General features: G+C 39.7%; 2 protein-coding genes across 2 annotated transcripts; both read left to right on the forward strand.

Moving 5' to 3' along the window:
* The first annotated feature begins 816 nt into the window (after nucleotides 1-816).
* LOC115525560 (olfactory receptor 52D1-like) lies at nucleotides 817-1,785 on the forward strand. Its single transcript, XM_030332794.1, has one exon. The coding sequence runs from the start codon at nucleotides 829-831 to the stop codon at nucleotides 1,783-1,785; it is 957 nt and encodes a 318-aa protein (XP_030188654.1). The 5' UTR covers nucleotides 817-828.
* Nucleotides 1,786-14,060: 12,275 nt separating this feature from the next.
* LOC115525440 (olfactory receptor 52D1-like) lies at nucleotides 14,061-15,017 on the forward strand. The gene has a single exon (XM_030332633.1). The coding sequence runs from the start codon at nucleotides 14,061-14,063 to the stop codon at nucleotides 15,015-15,017; it is 957 nt and encodes a 318-aa protein (XP_030188493.1).
* Nucleotides 15,018-24,360: the final 9,343 nt, after the last annotated feature.

A 24,360-nucleotide genomic window follows, 5' to 3' on the forward strand; every position in this document is an offset into this window, starting at 1 on the left:
AATATTAGAGCGTCTGGCAAGAAAAATAAAGGAATTCAAATATTGGCCAAATAAATGGACAGCCAAGTGATGTGAAAATATCCAACTTTGAATCATGAGATGTGAGACATAATTTCAGTCCTGATAGTAATTTGCTTTGTGATCTGGATTGCATCAGTTTATTTCTCTGAATGTGGACTTTCCCTTGGTAAAACAGGTATGATAGGTATGATACTCTTTATCACTCCAGTATGTGGCTACAGGAAAAAGAGCTTGCACAAAGGGGGAGGACATTATTTTTGGTGTCCAACGTTTTAATCCCATATACTTAACACCTTCTCACCCACAAAAATGTGAGATAGGTAAGGCAGGTGGTCTCATTTCCAACAGATAAATGAAAAAAATGAATCTTAAATTATTGTGGGACTATCCAATGCTGAACATGAACATGCAGAAGACTTGGGACTAGGATTCCAGACTCATTGGTTTTCATAACTGGAGGCTGCTTAGAGGAGGGAAAAGATTTTTTTTCTCAAGGTTGTGCATCATTATTTGACAAATTAGGACTAAAGTTTAGGAATACAGGTGCCTTACAAAGCATTCTTAGGTATGATTGGGGCTTGGAACATGGATATCAAAACATGATTTTGAGTAAAGAAAATAGCAGATGGAAGAAATAGATTGTATGAGACATATTATTTTAAGATTTGGAAAAAATTAAAAACAATATATGTTTTTCTCAACGTAAACAAAATTGTGTCACAGAAAGGTTACCATTTTAGGTGATGAACCAAATATATGAAGGCATTCCATCACCCCTTGGATACAGCCCTTTGTTTGCCAAGCAGAATGTCAATTTCCAACATCAGTGATGACAGTGTCCCAGGCACACTCATCCTGACGGGCATCCCAGGGCTGGAGTGGGCCCACATCTGGATCGCCATCCCCTTCTGTGCCATGTATCTGGTAGCGCTGACTGGGAATGCTGCCCTTATCCTTGTCATTGTGACAGACAGGGTTCTTCATGCACCCATGTACCTCTTCCTGTGCCTTCTCTCACTCACTGACCTGGCTCTCAGCTCCACTACTGTGCCCAAGACATTAGCCATTTTGTGGTTTTATGCTGGAGAGATTTCCTTTGGTGGATGCCTGGCCCAGATGTTTTGTGTCCATTCTATCTATGCTCTGGAGTCCTCAGTTCTTCTCGCCATGGCCTTTGATCGCTATGTGGCTATCTGCAACCCACTGAGATATACAACTATTCTCAACCATACTGTCATAGGCAAAATTGGCCTTGCCAGCATACTCCGCAGCATAGTTTTTGTCTCCCCATTCATCTTCTTGTTGAGGCGACTGCCTTACTGTGGTCACCATGTCATGGCCCACACATACTGTGAGCACATGGGCATCGCTCGCCTGGCCTGTGCCAACATCACTGTCAATATTGTCTATGGGCTGACTGTGGCCCTGCTGGCCATGGGTCTGGATGCCATCCTCATTGCCATTTCCTACGGCTTTATCCTCCATGCTGTCTTCCGCCTTCCATCTCAAGATGCCAGGCACAAGGCTCTGAGTACCTGTGGCTCCCACCTGGGGGTCATCCTGGTCTTCTACATTCCTGCCTTCTTCTCCTTCCTCACCCACCGCTTTGGCCAGCACCGAGTCCCCAAGAATGTGCACATTTTTCTGGCCAACCTGTACGTGCTGGTGCCTCCTGTGCTCAACCCGATCATCTATGGGGCTAGGACCAAGGAGATTCGGAGCCGACTTCTGAGACTGCTTCACTTGGGAAAGGTCTCAGTATAACTTCTGAGCAGCGTTGGAAATGTTAAAGAAAAGCAAACGAGCAAGGATAGTTGTCTAGAACTTTAACATGGATGGAAGCCTGTGATGTGAGAGGCAGAGTGACATGGCAGGAAGCACTGAAAGAGAAATGGTCAGATAAATTGGATACATTGAATATGACGTTGAATGTGCTCCTTGAGCAATTCTGAATTGCCCAGAATGAGGTTAAATTTTTCCTGTCATCTCAGTAGGGACTATAATTTACCAAGAAGAAAGGCATTCCTGTCTGGAATTCACACTGCATCTCATGGCAGAAATATTCTACTGGGAAGTGACGTGAAAAACAAACAAAAACCTGAACATTTGGAGTGCTTTGGATATGAACTCCAAAACGCTGGGCAGTGGCCAAGAGCATGAGAACTAGCATGGGGGTGCTTGTGTTTGAATCCCGGCTCCTCTGCCTTTTATCTCTACTTTGCTCAACAGTAAAAGGGGATAATGATAACATTTAACACTTGAGGTTGTGGTGAGGATTGACATATTATTGAGTGTATGTAGAAATCTGAGAATAGTGTCTGAAATATAAAATACCCAATAAATAAATATGAGATGTAAATGTTATGTAACTTCTCTAGACATTATTTCCATTTTACAACTTATATAAGATTTATTTTGTATTATCTGAGCTGACATAATTATTATAACTGCTAATAAAGGTTAGACAGTGCTTGGGATATGATTAGTGCTCAGTAAAACCACATTTTCTCCCATTATCCCCCCCCCTCTTCTGATTGTAAGGTTTACTTCTATTTAGCCATAATTTCATCCCTTGTTATAGAAACCTGACCAGTCCCAGTACCCTTATGCATAGTCCATTGTTGACTTCAGTTGCTGTGTCTTTTTAAGTTCATCATAGTTGGAATTTGTTGAGTTTTTTGCATGTAAAAATCAATGTTTTTCATTAAAATATATATATATTATAAATTATTTTCCTGTCACTGCCACCCAAGCATCTGTTGTATTCATTGGCAGTAGCAATCGATTCTAATTGAAACAGTGAGTTCCAAGTGGCATTTTTAATTGCCCCTATTTCTTTTAAAAAATAATTACTATCTCTTTAACTGATATTATCACTATCATCGTTTCCTTTAGTTCTTTGGGCATTTTTAAAATAGTTGATTTAAAGTCATGGTTTATTAAGTTCAGTGTTTTGGCCTTCTCAGGGACAGTTTCTATTGGTATATTTTTTTCCTGTGTATGGGCCATACTTTTTTTATTCTTTTTGTTTGTTTCTTTTGATGCCCCATAATCTGCTGAAAAGTGGACATTTTAAAGTGTATTTATATATTTTGACAGAGAGAAAGAGAGAAGGAGAGAGAGAATTGAGTGAAAGAGTGGCACAAAGAAAGGGAGAGAGAGAATCCCAAGCAGGCTCTGCACTGTCAGCAGGAATCCTATGTTAGGCTTGATCTCACAAACCATGGGATCATGATGTGAGCCCAAAACCAAGAGCCAGATAATTAACCAACTGAGTTACGTAGGCACCCCTGGAAAACTGGACTTTAAAACAATTTTTTTAACGTTTATTTATTATTGAGAGACAGACACAGAGCATGAGCAGGGGAGGGGTAGAGAGAGGGGGGAGACACAGAATCTGAAGTAGGCTCCAGGCTCTGAACTGTCAGCACAGAGCCCGATGTGGAGCTCGAACTCATCAACTGTGTGATCTGAGCTGAAGTTGGTCGCTTAACCAACTCAAATCTTTTCTGGTCATGTCTACAGCCCTGGGAATGTGCAGAGCCCTAACTTGCACATGGCCTTGTATATCTAAGGGATATGTCAAAAATATTCAAAGTTCTTATAAATATCTCATTCTTCAGCTTTTCCTTTCTGGCTTTTTACTTAATTTATTACTCTCCCCAATTGTTATCCACTATCACAGGCAGCTGCAAAGTTAACTGATTGCCTGTAATTGGTTTTAACAAATGCCCACAGGGAAAAAGGATATTTCTATTAGGACGGCTATAGATCAGATCAAATAGAGACAGCCTTGCAAGAGTGGTCTTTACAGGAAGTATCAAATAAGTCAAATAATTACAAGTTTCTAAAGGACATTTTGAAAGAAGTCCAGCCCCAGTCTGCTATCTACTGATGCCACCAGGCTATTGGTTTTCACTCTGCACACGGGTTGACAATCTTTAAGACTTCTATAGAGCTGGAGAGTGAGGAAATGGGATTAGAACAAATCAAAATGACACAAAACCACAAATCTTACAAAAATTCAACCATTTTTCCTAAATACAATCTCCCTGCATAGATGCAAGCCTTGGTTTAATGTCTAGAATTCCAAACAGGTTTGATTTAGACCATCATTTTTCTCATTTTCTCATTGTTTCAATTGAAGAGGAAAATTTCTGAGGTTGTTACTTGGCCATTTTCACAGATGTCACTGCAGTACTCCTTATTATTTCTTTGCTGGAAGACATGAGAGCCAAGAAATCCATTAGGGAAAAAGGGAGGAAGTGTGTTATATATGAGAAAATGGTTTTTAGATCAGACTTGTTATGAATACCAGGTCAGTCACTTATCAGTTAGATGATGTTATCTAAACCATGATTGAAACTTTAGTTTCCTCATCCTTAGCAAGAGGTATCCTACAAACCTCCTTGTTGTGCAGTTGTGAGTATCATATGGATTATTTACTTAGGTTGCAAGATGGCAGGAGAGCAACAGATGTTATTTCCCTCACCAGCATCTACCCCCCTTTTGGGACAATCATAGGACAGACACGGTAGAAACCAGAGAACTTGTCTCCTGTCAGTTGTGGATGTTCTCAGGCAGGAATGCTGGGCTGAGAAGAGAACTTCTGACTTCACAGAGGAAGGACTTCCTGTCACTTTTCTCCTAAGAGCACTGTCATTCTCAGCCCTGGGTTAAAATCCTCCACCTCTCTTTGACTATTATTACTCTCATCCCCGTGTCCATTTAGTTTTCACATTTAATAGCCTTTCTACAAACATTCCTGCCCATTCATTTATACCATATCTGCCTGAGTAGAGACTTTCACCATCTGAATTACCAAAGCAATCTCTTAATTTTTCCCTGTACCAGCTCCACCAGAATGCATCAATGATTCTCTTGGCCTACATAGTGCTCACTCTAAAATCCAAACACTCCTGGTGAGGTTCCTTAAAATATACACATTATCTTTTGTTTAAAACTTGGGAGGGGCGCCTGGGTGGCGCAGTCGGTTAAGCGTCCGACTTCAGCCAGGTCACGATCTCGCGGTCCGTGGGTTCGAGCCCCGCGTCAGGCTCTGGGCTGATGGCTCGGAGCCTGGAGCCTGTTTCCGATTCTGTGTCTCCCTCTCTCTCTGCCCCTCCCCCGCTCAAGCTCTGTCTCTGTCTGTCCCAAAAATAAATAAAAACGTTGAAAAAAAAAATTTAAAAAAATAAAAATAAAAAAAAAAAAACTTGGGAAATGATGCCGGCATGTATCATCCTTTGGGAATTGGTCTTATCTCTCTACTTCTATCCATTGATTTTGGCTAAAATAATTAAACTTTTTCCCTTTCGTGGGCAGTAAAAAGAGAAGTGTGTATATTACAGCCTGGTGCAAGTCAGGGTACCAGGAGCTGCTCAAGGACATGCTTATTTGCCATCAGATTCCTTCATGTCTTCTCTCCTATTTCTCATTCACTCCCGGGTAATACTTTAGTAATATCGTGCCATAAAACTGTGCTTCCACTGCCACCACGGACCTCACCATCACTGTATGTGCTGGATTCTCACTTCAGAGGTTCATACAGTTGACTGTTCCTTATTTCTTGATTCTTTCTCCTTTCCTGGATTAGGTAGAGCCACATTTCCCTGGTCCTAGGCTGATTTCCATGTTCACCTCTCTTCAGTTTCCTTTACAAATGATTCTTCAATTTTTTTTCCCTAAATTCTGCACAGCTTTTTTCCTAAGCCTGCTCTAGTTTTAACTCTGTATTTTTGCTGAGGGATCTTAGAAATATCAGATTTCAAATCTATATCTTTAGTTATGATTTATAATATTTCCAACTAATAGTTTGGCATCTATAGTTAGTTGGTTGGTGCATAGAATTGGAAAGTCAACATGTGCCAAATATGAATGCAAACCTGTTCTTGATAGTTTCCTTTTCTCAATAAATGACATGATTTTTTTTTGTTCTGAACTGCATTACCTAGGCTTTTCTGAAGAGTCAGAATCAATAAGATAGATTAGATAGATATAGATATTCTATATGGATATAGATAGATATAGATATAAGGATGGATTTATATTAAGGAATTGGCTCATGTTCATGTAATTATGGAGGTTGAAAAGCCCCATTATTTGTCATGTGCAAATGCAAACCCAGAGAACCTGGTGATGTAATGCTGTCTAAATCTGAAGGCCTGCAAACAAGATCAGCTGATAGTAGAGACTCTAGTCCACATCTGATGGCCTGAGAATCAGGAGCACCAAGGACCCAAGAAGATGATGTCCTAACTGAAGCAAACAGATAAGAAGCTCTTGAGTTTTTTTTTTTTTTCCTCCAACTTTTTGGTCACTTCAGGCCTTCGGTGGATTGGGTGATGCTCATAGCTGTTGACAATGGCAACTTGCTTTTTTAAGTCCACAATTCAAACACTAATTTCATCCAGAAACACTCTTACAAACACACCTGTTTAACCAACTATCCAAAACTGTTTAACCAACTATCCAGGCACCATGGGAACCAGTCAGTTGACACATAAAATTAACTACCACACAGACTAAAGGAAAAACCCAGGTGTCATTCTGCACATATGTTTCTCATTCATTTTCCATATCCATGCCAGTAGTCACCAAATTCTAAATATTCTACACCCTCAGTATAAGTCAAACAGCAATTCCCAAGGTGCAGTGAATGTTTGAGATGACACCTAATGGGGGAAAATAGAGGAAATTAACCAGAGCAAGCAGAATGATTGCTAGACAAAGCTAAGATTTGAGGCCAGGGATATTCATTGTGTTAATTTGTGGATATTTATGATTTTTGACCATGGTATTTACTATGTACTGATTGTATGACACCAAAACAAAAACAAAAACAAAAACAAAAACAAAAGCTCTCATATGTTGAGGTCTAACCCCCAATGTAACTGTGTTGGAAGTTAGCATTTAGAGGGGTATTAAAGTTAAATGAGATTATGAAGTTCAGGCTCTAGGATAATAGGATTATTGTCCTTCTAAGAAAGGCACCAGAGAACCCCCCCTCCCGCCACCTCTCTGCTAATGCTCAGAGAAAAGGTGAAGAGAAGGCAGAGTGCTGTCTGCAAGCCAGGAAGAGAGTCTTCACCAGAAATTGAAGCCTACCTGACCTTTCTCTTGGACTTTCTAGACTCCAGAACAGTGAGAAAATAAATTGCCATGTTTGAACCATCCAGGCTATGGCACTCTGTCATGGCAGCCCCAGAAGATTACTACAGTGTTCCCCAGTACGAGAAATAGAAGCAGAGGGGCTGCGTGGTGAGATTTATCCAGGTTAGGAGCCAGAGAGCTACTCTGAAGGAAGGACAAATCCTCCCCTGCCAGACAAACAATCTCTGGTGGAAGGAGATTAGTTTTTGTCATTCTTGTGTTAGGATTATGATTATATAGTTATAAAAATTCTGTGATCTCAAGGGTGCAGGGAGATCAGTCGAATAAGCGTCCGACTTCAGCTCAGGTCATGATCTCAAGGTTCATGAGTTCTAGCTTGCATCAGGCTCTGTGTTGACAGTGTGGAGCCTGCTTGGGATTCTCTTTCCCTGTCTCAGCCCCACCTTCACTCTCTCACTCTCTCTCAAAAATAAATAATCTTTAAAGAATTTCAGTGATCTTAGAAGTCATTTATACTTTAAGCCTAATTTTCTCATCTAGTCCACTGTCTCATCTAGGCAATAAGCAAAGGAACACTTAATTCTCCATTTAGAGCAAGTCTCCTCTATGAGTCATTATATCACTGTATGACTTGCTGAAGGCTTGCTTTCGTTTCTTATACATATTTAAAAGCAACAATCACTTTGGAGCAGAATATTTTGGCAGTGTTTGTTTGTTCTGAATATAAATATATTATTAAGGAAATATGGCAGTGGGAGTGGTTTTGTCTCTTTCTTCCCCGATCCAAATTTAAATGTGTCAAAGTTCTTAATGGAGAGTTAGATGATAGAAAATGAAAGAAAGATTCAAATACCAAAGATCTCTTTCTTCACATGTTTCACTTCAGAACATTTTTGCAATTGTGACTGAATGGCTATCATTAGATTATATTGTTAACTAGAAAGAAAAATATAATCCCAAATAGGTGAATTGTGACATTTAGAACTTGTATATATAACTGACATGTTTTTATGGCCTACAATATTTTTAAAAAATCACGGAAGACTTTAAACATGAAAAAGTCATGTCACATGTATGTATGTGTTTGGTTTGAGAAGACGTGAATTAGAAAAGTTATGCTTCGTTCAAATAAACACCATTTTTATGAGTTTTATGAAATATTTTGAGTTATATACAATCCAAAAATGATGTAATCTATTGAAATGTTTCCTGTTTTCTTAGTGATATACATTTCTCTTACATTTAATAATAATTAAAAACTTATTGTAAGATATAGCAAAACAAGTGGATTTATTTTTATTTTCATATGATTTATATGTACTCAAGCTCCCAGTGTCATACAGGTTAAAACATATGCGTACACACATACAAATCACAGGGTTTTTGTATTAATTGCTAAGCCATTGTCTCTCAGCTTCAAACCCTTCTGTGCTCTGCTTGGGGATGCCTAGGCTGGGACCACACTTTCCCTCCACCTGCTGGCTGGCTGTTAGAATCTGCCCTGAAAAGGCAGTAGAGTCCGATTAGAGAGCTCGGGCAGGGCTAGGGGATTTGTCTATCCTATGCACACTCTGTTCCTGTTAGTGTCACTCTAGCATCCGCTGTTTTCCTTGGCTGTACCAGTTGATTCTCATAGAAACAGTAGGTTCCCGAGGTTCCTCAGAAAATTAAAAATAGACCTACCCTATGACCCAGCAATAGCACTGCTAGGAATTTATCCAAGGGATACAGGAGTACTGATGCATAGGGGCACTTGTACCCCAATGTTCATAGCAGCACTCTCAACAATAGCCAAATTATGGAAAGAGCCTAAATGTCCATCAACTGATGAATGGATAAAGAAATTGTGGTTTATATACACAATGAATACTACGTGGCAATGAGAAAAAATGAAATATGGCCTTTTGTAGCAACGTGGATGGAACTGGAGAGTGTGATGCTAAGTGAAATAAGCCATACAGAGAAAGACAGATACCATATGTTTTCACTCTTATGTGGATCCTGAGAAACTTAACAGGAACCCATGGGGGAGGGGAAGGAAAAAAAAAAAAAAGAGGTTAGAGTGGGAGAGAGCCAAAGCATAAGAGACTGTTAAAAACTGAGAACAAACTGAGGGTTGATGGGGGGTGGGAGGGAGGGGAGGGTGGGTGATGGGTATTGAGGAGGGCACCTTTTGGGATGAGCACTGGGTGTTGTATTGAAACCAATTTGACAATAAATTTCATATATATAAAAAATAAATAAATAAATAAATAAATAAGAAACAGTAGGTTCCCAGTGACATTTTAAAATTGCCCCTTACTTTGAACCAACCTCATCATGTCCCTCATGTATACCAGCGCTGCCTGGCTGGAATCCCTCCTCAGAATCCTATTACCAGTGCACCCTCTTTTGCCAGAACCTCCTCTTTTAGGACCATTGCTGATTACAGCTGTTACTCTCAATTATAGCTTGATTGCCATTACACAGAAACAAAACTCCTTCCATCACAGCTAAGTAACTTACATAACCACGGGTTCCAAGATTTTACTTTTAAAAATAAAATTAATAGGCACCTGAGTGGTTCAGTCAGTTAAGCATCCAACTTCCCCAGGTCATGATCTCGTGGTTCATGAGCCCAAGCCCCAGGTCGGGCTGTGTGCTGACAGCTCAGAGCCTGGAACCTGCTTCTGATTCTGTGTCTCTTTCTTTCTTGGCCCCTCCCCTACTCACTCTCTTTCTCTCTCTCTCTCTCAAAAATATAAATAAAACATTTAAAAAAATCAAAATCAAAATCAAATTAAGAATAACTAAGCATGAACCCCACTTCATTGAATCAATATTGACTTGTGAATACATGAGGTGATTTGGAAGAAAGTAAAAGCTCCATCTACCTCATTAAGGAATATTTCCAAAACAAAGTAGCCCTATGATTATTATTCAGAAATTTTAAAGATTATCATATTGCTTTTATTAATGTATTTTATAATCATTGTTATAATAAAACATTTTAACATTTGGAGACTAGTGTACAGGAAATAAAGCAATTGCTTATTCTTTGACAAGAATAGAAGAGTTATCATAACGACATTCAAGCAAAAAAATACATGTGGGAAAATGGAGTTACTTCAAACAGAAAAAGCATAATGTCAAATTTCTGACAGCTAAGGAAAGCTTGCTCAAATACTTTTAAATGGATAGTGACGAATTACAAATTTCAAGGGCATACAGTGTCCATAGGATGAATTAAATATTGTCTATGGGAATTTAATTTTTAAATGGCAAAGTTCACAATATAACAGAAATTGCATCCTTTTCTACTCTTCAAACTTTTAATGATAATTCTTATAGTCAAGTTAAAGTTATAGAAGGTAATATCATGTTTTGAATATTCTTTTAGGAAATCTCCATATGAAATGTTTGAAGACCTCTAGATTGAAATAATTCAGAGGAGATAGATCTGTTACAAGGGGAGAGAGTCGAGTATTTTTAGACATGGGAGAAAAATGAACTATCCTGGAAAGGGCTTTGACGGAGGGAATCCTTGGTGCAGAGAGCAGAGAGATGGTTGGAGTTAGGGAGCTGAGAGGATCTACCTAGAGCACTGATGTCATTTCCTACCAGGCTGGCTTCATGGCAAACGAGCAGGACAGTTACATGGTGCCCACGCTCAGAAGGGCCTTGTGCTTTTCTCAAAGCTCTGCTGTCGTCATAATGAAATTCTTGGTAATTTGATCTTTGAACTTGTGTTTTGTAAATGAAGCCTACAATACAATCATGTATGCATGTTTCACCACCATTATTTGCTGCTGATAAGCATAGAATTATGGTGGATTCACATTGAAAGTGAGTTCCAGGAGGCACAGAAATAAAGAGAAGAGAAGAAAGCAAGGCAACAAGGATAGAAAAGAGATACAGAGAGACAAGAGGGAGGATAAAACATCAAAATATACCAGACATTTCATTTCTATTTCTTGACAAAGTCGTCAAGGAAGATTCTCCTTATTTCTTTCTCATTTTTTCACCACGCCCTTTCTTGTTCTCTTTTTCAAAGTGTGCTTCATGGACCAAGTCCCTGGAGGTCACCACTTTGCTTTACACTCCTGAGCATCACAGACAGAGTCAATAAATAAGCTCACTTATCAAGCCCGTTGACCAGAGGAGGCTGGGCCATAGAGCTGAGCTGAAGACATTCACTGAGCCCAGAAAACTCAGGTGAGAGAAAGATCAGCTATTTCAACCCAGATTACACATTCAGCCCCCTCTACTCCCTCATCCCACACCCACCCAAACCTGCACAGAAACACAACTTTCTCCTCCTTCAGTCACACTGTGGATTCAGATACACACCTCCGGCACAAGCTGTCACTGGACCACCCTCCGTCCACACAGCCTCACACTCAAGACATCTCCAACACAGCTCCAACCTCAGCATGCCCCACCTGCAAGTGCATGTCTACCACACAGGTATGGTCTTGAAATCAGATTCCAACAACTGTGTTCAATGAAAGAATACAGACTGAGGTCTAGGTAAGACAAGGGAACACAAGGACACATTCTAGGACAATTTTGGGGAGACATCCTCATTGTGCACTAGAGTGACACTCTCTCAATATCCTTCTCCCATTACTTCCCCGGGGGAAAAAAGTCCAATTCTGATTTTACCATAGTTTTTTCCTCACCACATCTCAGAATGTCTAGAGTACTAGTATCGTATCATAACCACATGAAATCTTCCTTAAGGGACAAGAATAGGCTGGGAAGAGAGGGGAGATAAGATGGTGGTGATTCCAGCTCTCTTCCCTCCACCACCCAAGCCTCTCTCCCTTACTGTTAAGGCTCATGTCAAGGCTGAGAAAACCCATTGGTGTCATCAGTGAAAGAGTCTGTGCAAACAGGAGGGGCTCCCTAATTCTCCTCATCTCGTTGATATTCATTAATGCATCAAGTGACTGCAGCCTTATGAATTGTTATTAGACAAAGTGCCTTGTTTGAAAGAGATAGGAATTCAGATACTGGTCAGATTCATGAACACTTGGGTGAAGTAAAACTTGAAACTCTGAATCAGCACATATAAATCAGGCGCCTCATTTCAGTTGTGCTTCATTTGTGCTTCAGTTGTGCTAATGACTTAACACGCTTTGTGATGTGGATGACATCAATTTACTTCTCTGGACCTTGTCTTCACATTGATTAGGGGTGCAAATGATGACTATATTTTTTCCAGAAGGTTTTTCAGAAATAAAGAAGTGCAAAGAATGGAGCGATTGTTTGGGGTGTCTAATTTTTTTAATCTCGTGAACATTGTTTGCTCAACCAGAAACTTTGTGAAGATACTAAACCACGATGCCATTTCAAATTTATAGATGGAAAAAAAAACATGGCCCAAATCAGTTATGGGATTGTTCCAGTGCCATAAAATGAGCAGATAGGTAAGAGAGGATGACTATAGAGTCACTAATTTTTCCAAATTAAGACTGGCCAAAGAATTGGAAGATTTGTTCAAAATCACAAATCAATTTTATTAGAGAATCAGAGCTAAAATTCAAATTTCTCAGAATCCTGTACAGATTTCTTTTTAGTAGACCATATATTTACTAGTGAGAACATTTGAAAATACTGTCTAGACTTCTACAACAAAAATAAATTCCCCTGAGGTGCCTGGGTGGCTCAGTTGGTTAAGCGTCCAACTCTTGATTTTCTCTCAGGTCATGATCCTAGGGTAGTGGGATGGAGCCCTGTATCAGGCTCTGTGCTGAGCATGGAGACTGCTTAAGATTCTCTCCCTCTGCCTCTCTCCCTCTGCCCCTCTCCCCCGCTTGCTGTCTCTCTCTCGCTCTCTCTCTCAAATGAAAAAACAACAACGACAATGACAAACAAATTTCCTTTCCAAAATGTCTTCATTGTGAGCAACAATAGGACACTCAATTTCCTCCCGAGATCTGCCTGTCAGCACTTGGTATTCTGACCTAACCTCAGTATCCAACCATCACACTGGGAGGCATGCAGGACCTCAGGCTGGCTTTGCCATAGTAGAGAGTGCTGTCTCTCAGCTAGAATGTCTCATGTATGTCTTGCTTTCTTCTACTATATCCTGATGAATTCTCAAATCATTGTAGATATGTAAGCATATTCAGTTAGCCTAATCTCTTTCTAGGCATTAATGGTGAGATAGAAACTATAGTTACGTGGTGTATATCAATGTAGACACATTGGACAGAAAATAAACTGGATGAACTATTATATCCTAAGTCCAAAAGCCAATGTTATGTTACATAGGCTTTCGTGAACATTGAGACTTTAGTGAACACTGATCAAAATGTCTAGGTCCAGACATGGGCATAGTCAGTGTGGAGGTCGCAATTGCATAAAGACATAGTCTCAGCCAACGGGATTTTGTAAAGTAGTAGAAGGATGAAAACACAAACAAACAAAACAAAACAAAAAACTTAAGGGCCAGAAGAAAGGGAGGGCTTCTAGGAGGCAGAAAATTTTTCACTGAAGCTTAGCAAAAAGAGAAGGGGGGAAATAAAACCAAAGACTCCATGAGCATGAAAAAGGCATAAATGAAAGAGGCAAGGAGCAACTGTTGATGTGAGTTGACCAAAGTAATAAAGGATGGATAGGATGTGTAGGAGATATGTCATAATGTATCAGATTGGAAAGATGCTTAAATAGTTAGGTTGGTGGTTGGAATACAGACCTCAAAACATGATTGATGAGCACAGATATTAGCAAACAGAAAAAAAAACAAAACAAAACAGCAGACTATATGTGATAGAGTCTTTCAATATTCTTGAATAAGTTACTAACAATAAATATTTTTCTCAACATAAAAAAGATTATTTCACAGAAATGTCATCATTTTATGTGAATGACCCAACCACCTGATGTTACAGGGAAAGTATTCCATCATCCCTGGATAAGGGCCTTTATTTCCAAGCAGAATGCCTGCTTTCAACATCAGTGATGACAGTCTCCCAGGCACACTCATCCTGACGGGCATCCCAGGGCTGGAGTGGGCCCACATCTGGATCGCCATCCCCTTCTGCGCCATGTATCTGGTAGCGCTGGCTGGGAATGCTGTCCTCATCCTGGTCATTGTGACAGACAGTGCTCTTCATGCACCCATGTACCTCTTCCTGTGCCTTCTTTCGCTCACCGACCTGGCTCTCAGCTCCACCACGGTGCCCAAGATATTAGCCATTTTGTGGCTTCATGCTGGAGAGATTTCCTTTGGTGGATGCCTGGCCCAGATGTTTTGTGTCCATTCTATCTATGCTCTGGAGTCCTCAGTTCTTCTCGCCATGGCCTTTGATCGCTACGTAGCTATATGCAACCCACTGAGATATACAACCATCCTCAACCATACTGTCATAGGCAAAATTGGCCTTGCCAGCATACTCCGTAGTATAGCTGTTGTCTCCCCATTCATCTTCCTGCTGAAGCGACTGCCTTACTGTGGTCACCATGTCATGGCCCACACATACTGTGAGCACATGGGCATCGCTCGCCTGGCCTGTGCCAACATCACTGTCAATATTGTCTATGGGCTGACTGTGGCCCTGCTGGCCGTGGGTCTGGATGCCATCCTCATTGCCATTTCCTACGGCTTTATCCTCCATGCTGTCTTCCGCCTTCCATCTCAAGATGCCAGGCACAAGGCTCTGAGTACCTGTGGCTCCCACCTGGGGGTCATCCTGGTCTTCTACATTCCTGCCTTCTTCTCCTTCCTCACCCACCGCTTTGGCCAGCACCGAGTCCCCAAGAATGTGCACATTTTTCTGGCCAACCTGTACGTGCTGGTGCCTCCTGTGCTCAACCCGATCATCTATGGGGCTAGGACCAAGGAGATTCAGAGCCGACTTCTGAGACTGCTTCACTTGAGGAGGGTCTCAGTATGACTTCTGAGTGGCTGTTGGAAATGATGAAGAACGGTAAATGATAATTGGTAAAAGATAAAGTAAATGATAAAGGTAAAGGATGATTGTTTAGAACTTTAACATGGATGGAAGCCTGTGATGTGAGAGGCAGAGTGACATGGTAGGAAGCACTGGAAGAGAAATGGTCAGATAAATTGGATACATTGAATAAGATGTTGAATGTGCCCCTTGATCAATTCTGAATTGCCCAGAATGAGATTAAATTTTTCTGTCGTCTCAGTAGGGACTAAAATTTGCCAAGAAGCAATGCTTCCCCATCAGAAGTTCATACTATAGCTCATGGTAGAATTATTCTACTGGGAGGTGAAGTGATAAACAAAAACCAGAACATTTGAAATAAATATGAATTTAACTCCAAACCTTTGAGCAATGATTAAGAGCACATGATCATAAGGATTATAATCAGAGGGGCTGGGTTTGACACTGAGTTATCCACTCACTAATTTTTGTGTTTTGAGCTATTGCGATATCCTTCTGTGCCTATTTAGGTCAACTATAAAGGGGATAATAATATCTAACTCCTGAGGTCGTGGTGAGGGTAAAATAAATTGGTGACTGAATGTATAAAACTTAGAATACTGTCTGAAGCATAAAATGCTCAATAAAGAAATGTAAGATGTAAAAGTTATGTAACTTCTGAAAACATTATTTTAGTTTTAACTCATCTAAGAATAATTTTGTATTATCTCATCTGACATTATTTTTGTTGTGATGTTATATAACTGCTGTATAAATTTAGACACTGCTTGGCATATAATTAGCGCTCACTGAAACCATGTTTTCTCCCCTTTACTATCCACTCCTCTGATTGTGAGGTCCATCTTCTTTTAGCCACAAATTTATCCCTTATTAAGGATATACAGGAGTCCCAGAATGTTCAGAGGATGTTCAGAGTCCCAGTGCCTTTCTGCATAACCCTTGTTCATTTTAGTAACTAAATATATCTTTTAAATTTATCATACTTGAAGTTTGTTGTGATTCTGTTAATTAAAATTGTTCACCAGATTGGGAGAGTTTAACTGTTATTTCTTCAAATATTCCTTCTTTTTCTTTCTCTCTGTCCATTCTGCTCCTTTCATACGTTCATACATATATGTTAGCATTCTTGATGATGTCTCATAAGTCCCTGAACTTCTGCTGACTTCCCTTCCTTCTTTTTCTTTCAGTTACTCAGACTGAATAATCTCCATTGACCAATATTCATGTTAGGTCTTTCTTTCTTCTGTACTGTCAAATGTACTGTTGAGCCTTAGGGTAAGTTTTTTTTTTTTTTTTTTTAGTTTCAATTATAGTATTTTGTAACTCCAGACTTCACGTATGATTTTTAAAAAATAGTTATTATCTCTTTACTGATATTATCACTATCACAAGTTCCTTTAGTTCATTGAGTATATTTAAAATAGCTGATTTAAAGCATGGTTTATTAAGTCCAATATTTTGGCTTCCCTGGGGACAGTTTCTCTTGTCATTTTTTCCTGTGTATGAGCCATTTGTTTCTTTTGATGACCCATAACCTGATGAAAACTAGACATTTTATTTTTTTATTTTTTTTTTAATTTTTTTAACATTTTTTAATTTTATTTTTGAGACAGAGAGAGACAGAGCATGAACGGGGGAGGGGCAGAGAGAGAGGGAGACACAGAATCGGAAGAAGGCTCCAGGCTCTGGGCCATCAGCCCAGAGCCTGACGCGGGGCTCGAACTCACGGACCGCAAGATCGTGACCTGAGCCGAAGTCGGACACTCAACCGACTGAGCCACCCAGGCGCCCCTAGACATTTTAAATAATATCATGCACAACGCTGTGAATCACATTTTCCACTTTCCCTAGAATTTGTTTTTGTTGCTCTTTGTTGTTGTTATTGTGATTAGCATTTGCTTAGTGATTTTCTGAATTAATTTTGTAACATCAATTGTTTATTAGGTGTAGCGACTGATGTCTCTGCTGAGTTATTTCAGGGGTCAGCTAATAATTGGAAAGAGATTTCCTAACATACCTAGAAGCAGTAACTCTTTGTCTTTGCTCAGAAATCTATACGCATGATGGAGCACAAATCCAACACTTAGCCATTCACTATGGGCCTCTATGCCCATAGTGAGACTTGCTTGTGCACAGTCTCAAGGTGAGCCAGGGATGAGGTCTGACAGCTTTCTCAGATAGTCCTGGGCATGTGCAGAGCCCTGACATGCACATGGCCTTGTATACTTCAGGGATATGTCAAAAATATTGAGGGGCGCCTGGGTGGCGCAGTCGGTTAAGCGTCCGACTTCAGCCAGGTCACGATCTCGCGGTCCGGGAGTTCGAGCCCCGCGTCAGGCTCTGGGCTGATGGCTCAGAGCCTGGAGCCTGTTTCCGATTCTGTGTCTCCCTCTCTCTCTGCCCCTCCCCCGTTCATGCTCTGTCTCTCTCTGTCCCAAAAATAAATAAACGTTGAAAAAAAAAAAATTTAAAAAAAAAAAAAATATTGAAAGCTTTTCCTTTTTAGCTTTTTGGTTAATTTATTACTTTCCTGAAGTGTTACCCACTATCATAGGAAGCTGCAATGTTAACTGATTGCCTTTAATTATTTTTGACAATTATCCATATGAAAAAAAGGATGTTTGCATTAAGAGAGATAAGGACCACATCAGATAGAGACAGCCTTGCAAGAGTGGTCCTCACAGGAAGTATCAGACAGACCAAATAAGGACAATTTTCAGGAAAGGAGATTTTGAAAGAAGTCCAGCTCCAATCTGCTCCCTCTAGATGTCACCAGGTTATTGGTTTTCACTGCGCACTCTGGTTGTTTTTTTTTAAGGGAATGGGAATTAAAGTATATTAGAATGACACAAAGCCACTGATATTACCCAAAATTCAATCATTTTTCCTAAATACAATCTCCCTGAATAGATGTAAACCTTGCTTTAATGTCTAGAATTCTGAACAAGTTGATTCAGACCATTTTTGCCCATTTTCTCATTGTTTCAATGTTAGAAGAAAATTTCCAAGGTCCTTACTCTGCCATTTTCATAGATGTCACCACCATTCTCCGTATTATTTCTTTGCTGGGGAAGACATGCGAGCCAAAAAAAAAAAAAAAAACCATTAGGGAAAAGGGAGGAAGTGGTTTTTGGATCAGACCTGTTATGAATACTAGGTCAGCCACTTATCAAGTAGATGATGGTATCTAAACAACGATTGAAACCTTAGTTTCCTCATCCTTAGGAAGGATATCTTGAGGAAGGATATCTTGCAACCTCCTCATTATGCAGTTGTGAGTATCTTATGGATTATTTACTTAGGTTTCAAGATGGCAGGAGTTAGATGTTATTTTCCTTCACCATCATCTACTCCCTTTGTGGGACAATGATAGGACAGACAGGGTAGAGATTAGAGAACTTGTCTCCTGTCAGTTGTGGATGTTCTTAGGCAGAAATTCTGGACTGAGAAGGGAACTTCTGACTTCACAGATGGACAGGCAAATGTGCATATATCTTCCTGTCACTTTTCTCCTAGGGGCACTGCTATTCTCAGCCCTGGTTTCAAATCTTCCACTCCTCTTTGACTATTTACTCTCATCCCCGTGTACATTTAGTTGTCAAGTTTCATAGCCTTTCTACAAACATTCCTGCCCCTTCATTTATACCATAGCTGCCCAAGTGTAGATTTTTGGCATCTGAATTACCAAAGCAATCTCCTAATTTTTCCCTACACATCTCTGCCAGAATGCATCAATTTCTTCCCTTGGCTGACAGAGTGATCCCTCTAAAATCCAAATATTCCTTGTGAATTCATCAAAGCATACACATTATCCTTCTTTCAAAATTGGGTAACGACCGAGGTGTGAATCATCCTTCAGGTCTCAGTCTTAACTCATCTCTCTACTTCTACCTATTGATTTTTGGCTAGAATACTTAATCTTCTTCTGTTATTGGGCAGTAAAAGAAGTGTGTATATTATAGCCTAGTGCAAGTTGCTATACCATCTGTTGCTCAAGGTCATGCTTATTTGCCATAGGATTCCTTTATGTCTTCTTTCCTGGGATTCATTCACTCCCTCATGGACAATATTTTAGTAATATTGTACCATAAAACTGTGTGTCCACTCTCACTGCTGACCTCACCATTACTGTTTGTGCTGGATTTTCACTTGTGAGACTGACAGTTGATTGTTCCAGATTTCTTGATTGTGTTTCCTTTCTTTTTTATTAAAAAAATTTTTTTTCAACGTTTATTTATTTTTGGGACAGAGAGAGACAGAGCATGAACGGGGGAGGGGCAGAGAGAGAGGGAGACACAGAATCGGAAACAGGCTCCAGGCTCTGAGCCATCAGCCCAGAGCCTGACGCGGGGCTCGAACTCACGGACCGCGAGATCGTGACCTGGCTGAAGTCGGAAGCTTAACCGTCTGCGCCACCCAGGCGCCCCGATTGTGTTTCCTTTCTTGGATTACTAACTGCCGCACTTCTTTGGTCCTCCTCCTATTTCCATGTTTACCTTTCTTCAGTTTCCATTACAAATGTTTCTCCTATTTTGTCTCCTAAATACTAACATTCTCCATGCTCTTTCTCAGCCTGCTTCAATGTTGGATCTGTGTATTCTCACCGGATGATCTTGGAAAACATCAGATTTCAAAGTTACATCTTTAGTTATAATTTATAATTACTTTTCAAGTAATAGTTTGGCATTTATAGTTGGACTCTTCATATAATTCAAAAGTCAACATGTGCCAAATATGAATGTAAACTTGTTTTTTCTAGTACTTTTCTCAATAAATGACATGATTTTTTTTTTTTGTATTTGTGTAGCTGATCAGTATTACTTCGGCTTCTCTGAAGAGGAAGAATCAATAGGATGATTAGATAGATAGTAGATGGAGAGATAGATAGATAAACAAATGGATTTATTATAAGGAATTGACTCTTGTTCACATAATTGTAGAGGCTGAAAAGTCCCATGATTTGTCATGTGCAAGATGGAAACCCTGGGGAGCTGGTGGTGTAATGCTATCTAAATCTGAAGGCCTGCGAACGAGAGCAGCTGAAGGTAGAGATTCTAGTCCACTTCTGAGGGCCCGAGAATCAGGAGTACCAAGAACCAGAAAAGATGATGTTCCACCTGAAGCAAACAGAGGAAGCACCTAGGTTTTTCTTCCTCCTAATTTTTCTCTATTCAGGCCTTCATTGGTTGGGATTATGTTCCCTGATGTTGGGGATGACAAACTGCTTTATTGAGTCCACCAATTCAAATACCAATTTCATCCAGAAACACTCTAAGAAGCACACATAGAAAACTGTTAAGCCATCAATCCAGTATCCATGGGAACCAGTCAAGAGAACACATAAAATTAACAATTACACTGTCTAATCCAGAGCAAGTATCCTTTGCCCATATTTTTTTCGTTCATTCCCCATATCCACTTCAGTAGTCACCAAACCCTAAATATTCTACATCCTGAGTATAAGTCAGACAATTCCAAAGGTGCAATGAATTTTTGAGATGACCCCTAGTGGGGAAATAGAGGAAATTAACAAGAGCAGGCAGAATGATTGCTGGATAAAGCTAAGGTTTGAGGCCAGAGATATTCCTCATTCATTGTGTTAATTTGTGGATGGTTATGAGTTTTATTCATAGTATTTTCTAGATGATTGTATGCCACCAAAAATAAAACAAAATAAAATAAAATAAAATAACCCTCATATGTTGAAGTTCTAACCCCCAATGTAAATGTGTTGGAAGACAGCATTTCAGGAGGTAATTAAAGTTAAATGAGGTCATAAAGTTTGGGCTCTAGGCTGATAGGATTAGTGTCTTTCTAAGAAAGGCACCAGAGAAGCTCCCTCTCTCTGCTCATGCTCAGAGGAAAGGTGAAGTGAAGACAGAGTACTGTCTGCAAGCCAGGAAGAGAGTCTTCACCAGAAATTGAAGCCTACCTGACCTTTCTCTTGGACTTTCTAGAGTCCAGAACAGTGAGAAAATGAATGACCATTGTTTGAACCATCCAGCCTATGGCACTCTGTCACAGCAGCCCCAACAGATCACTACAGTGTTCCCCCGTTACGAGAAAAAGAAGCAGAGGGGCTGCATGGTGAGATTTATCCAGGTTAGGAGCCAGAGAGCTATCCTGAAGGAAGGACAAATCCTCCCCTGCCAGACAAACAATCTCTGGTGGGAAGAGATTCGTTTTTATCATTCTTGCTCTGTTAGGATTATGATTGCATAGTGGAAAAAATTCTGTGTTCTTAAAATCATTTATACTTCAAGCCTACTTTTCTCATCCAGTCCTCTGTCTCTTCTAGGCATCATGCAAGGGAACAATTTCAATTCTGGATATAGAGGCAAGTCCTCTTCATGAGTCATTAAATCACCATGCACTTGGCTACGGCTTGCTGTGTCTGGTTATGCATATTTATTTTAGAGCCACGTATGATTTTGGATCAGAGTATTTTGGCAGTGTTTGTATATTCTGAATATAAATATACTGTTAAAAATCAGCAGGGCAGTGGGAATCGTGTTGTGTCTTTCCTCCCCGATCTAAAGCTAAATAAGTCATAGTTCTTAGTGGGGAGTTACATGAAAGAAAATTAAAGAAAGATTCAAAAAGTAAGGATTGCTTTTTTCACATGTTTAACTTCAGGTCGTTTTTGCAATCATAATTAAATATCTATTATTAGATTATTTTGCTAATGAGAAAGAATAATAATTCCAAATGGGTGACTTATTACATTTAGTACTTGTAAATAAACTGACATTTTTTTTTTCAACGTTTATTTATTTTTGGGACAGAGAGAGACAGAGCATGAACGGGGGAGGGGCAGAGAGAGAGGGAGACACAGAATCGGAAACAGGCTCCAGGCTCCGAGCCATCAGCCCAGAGCCCGACGCGGGGCTCGAACTCACGGACCACGAGATCGTGACCTGGCTGAAGTCGGACGCTTAACCGACTGCGCCACCCAGGCGCCCCTAAACTGACATTTTTAATGAACTATTATATTTTTCAAAATTCACTACATGACTTTTAAACATGAAAAAATTAAGTCATGTGTATATAGGATTGGTTGTAGTGAAGATGTGCATTAGAAAAGTTATGCATTATTCAATTAAACACTATTTTTATAAATATTATAAAATATTTTTGAGTTATACTCAATCCTAAAATTATTTAATCTTATGAAATGTTTCCTGTTTTCTTAAGGATACATGTTTCTCTTACATTTAATAATAAATACTTATTGTAAGATATAGCAAAACAAGTGGATTTTGATTTTTATATGTGATTTATATATACTCAGTCCCCCAGTTTATATAGTTTATAACACATGCATGCACAAATATGAGTCACAGGGTTTTTTGTGTTAATTGCTAAGCCATTGTCTCTCAGCTTCAAACCCTTCTGTGCTCTGCTTGGGGATGCCTAGGTTGGGACCACACTTTCCCTCCACCTGCTGGCTGGCTGTTAGACTCTGCCAGTAGAGGGCAGTAGAGGCTGATTAGAGAGCTCGGGCAGGGCTAGGGGATTTGTCCATCCTATGCACATCTGTTCCTGTCAGTGTCACCCAAGCATCTGCTGTTTTCCTTGGATATAGCAACTGATTCTAATAGAAACAGTAGGCTCCAAGTGGCAATTTTAAATTGCCCCTCACTTTGAACCAACCTCATCATGTCCCTCATGTATACCAGCGCTGCCTGGCTGGAATCCCTCTTCAGAGTACCCACTATGAAGTCACTCTCCTTTGCCAGAACCTCCTCTTAGGACCATTGCTGATTACAGCAGTTACTCTCAATTATGTATGTATGTGGCTTAATTGCCACAACACAGAAACAAAACTCCCTCCACTCCCAACTAAGTTACTTACATAACCAAGGGTTCTCCCAGCTTACTTTTATAAAAGTAAAATTGAGAATAGCTAAGTATGAACCCCACTTCATTGAATCAATATTGACTTGTGAATACATGAGGTAATTTGGAAAAAAGCAAAACTCCATCCACCTCATTAAGGAATACAATGTCCAAAACAAATTAGTCTTATGATTATAATTTACAAAACATAAAGATTATTATATTGTTTTTATTAATATATTATTATAATGATTGTTATAACAAAACATCTTAACATTTGGAGCCTATTGTTACAGTCAATAAAATAACTCCTCGTACTATTACAATTATATGAGTTATCATAATGAGATATTCAAGCAAAAATACACATGTGGGAAAATGGACCAACTTCAAAGAGACAGAGCAATAATTTCGAATTTCTGACAGTTAAGAAAAGCTTGTTCATATACTTTTAAATGGGTAGTGTTGAGTTGTAAACTTCTAGGGCATAACGTTTCCATAGGATAAATTAAAAAGTGTCCTAAGGGGCTTTTATTTTTAAATGCCAATATTTACATTATAATAGAAATTACATCTTTTTCTACACTTTAAACTTCTAATGATAAATCTTAGAGTCAACTTAAAGTATGAAGGGAATTGGGGTGCCTAGGTGGCTCAGTCGGTTGGGCGTCCGACTTCACCTCAGGTCATGATCGCACAGCTCCTGAGTTCAAGCCTTGTATTGGGCTCTGTGCTGACAGCTCAGAGCCTGGAGCCTGCTTCAGATTCTGTGTCTCCCTCTCTCTCTCCACCTCCCCCACTCATGCTTACTCTCTCTCTCTCTTCTCTCAAAAATAAATAAATGTTAAAAAATGTTTAAAAGTAAAAAAAATAGAGTATGAAGGCAATGCAGTGTTTTGAAAATTCTTTTAGGAATTTCCCATATGAAAAGATTGAAGACCATTACAATGAAATAATTTGAGAGGAGAAAGCTTGTTACAAGGGAAGAGAATAGATTACTCTTAAGTTATGGGAGAAAATACAGTTAATCCTGGAAAGGGCTTTGACAGAGGGAATCCTTGGCGCGGGGACCAGAGAGATGGCTGAGTTAAGCGATCTGAGAGGATCTACCTAGAACACTGATATCATTTCCTGCCAGGCCCAGCTTCAAGGCTAATGAGTGGGGCAGAGGACAGTTGCACAGTGCCCAGGCTCAGAAGGGTCTTGTGCTCTCCTTAAAGCTCTGCTGTCATCATAATAAAATTCTTGGTAATTCGATCTTTGAACTTGTGTTTTGTAAGTGAACATATGGTACAGTGATGCATGTATGTACCTGCCACCCTTATTTGCTTCCCATGAGCATGGAATTTTGGTCTATTCACAGTGAGAGGGAGTTCAAGAAGACACACAGAAATAAAGAGAAGAGAAGTAATCAAGGAGACAAGGAAAGAAAAGAGAAACAGAGCGATGAGAGGAAAGGATAAAACATAAAACAAAGTATACCGGA

This window comes from Lynx canadensis, chromosome D1 (assembly GCF_007474595.2).
Source record: "Lynx canadensis isolate LIC74 chromosome D1, mLynCan4.pri.v2, whole genome shotgun sequence".
Classification (NCBI taxonomy): domain Eukaryota; kingdom Metazoa; phylum Chordata; class Mammalia; order Carnivora; family Felidae; genus Lynx; species Lynx canadensis.

Coding starts and splice junctions, on each gene's coding strand:
- LOC115525440 (XM_030332633.1), top strand. CDS start 14,061: ATGCCTGCTTTCAACATCAGTGATGACAGTCTCCCAGGCACACTCATC.
- LOC115525560 (XM_030332794.1), top strand. CDS start 829: ATGTCAATTTCCAACATCAGTGATGACAGTGTCCCAGGCACACTCATC.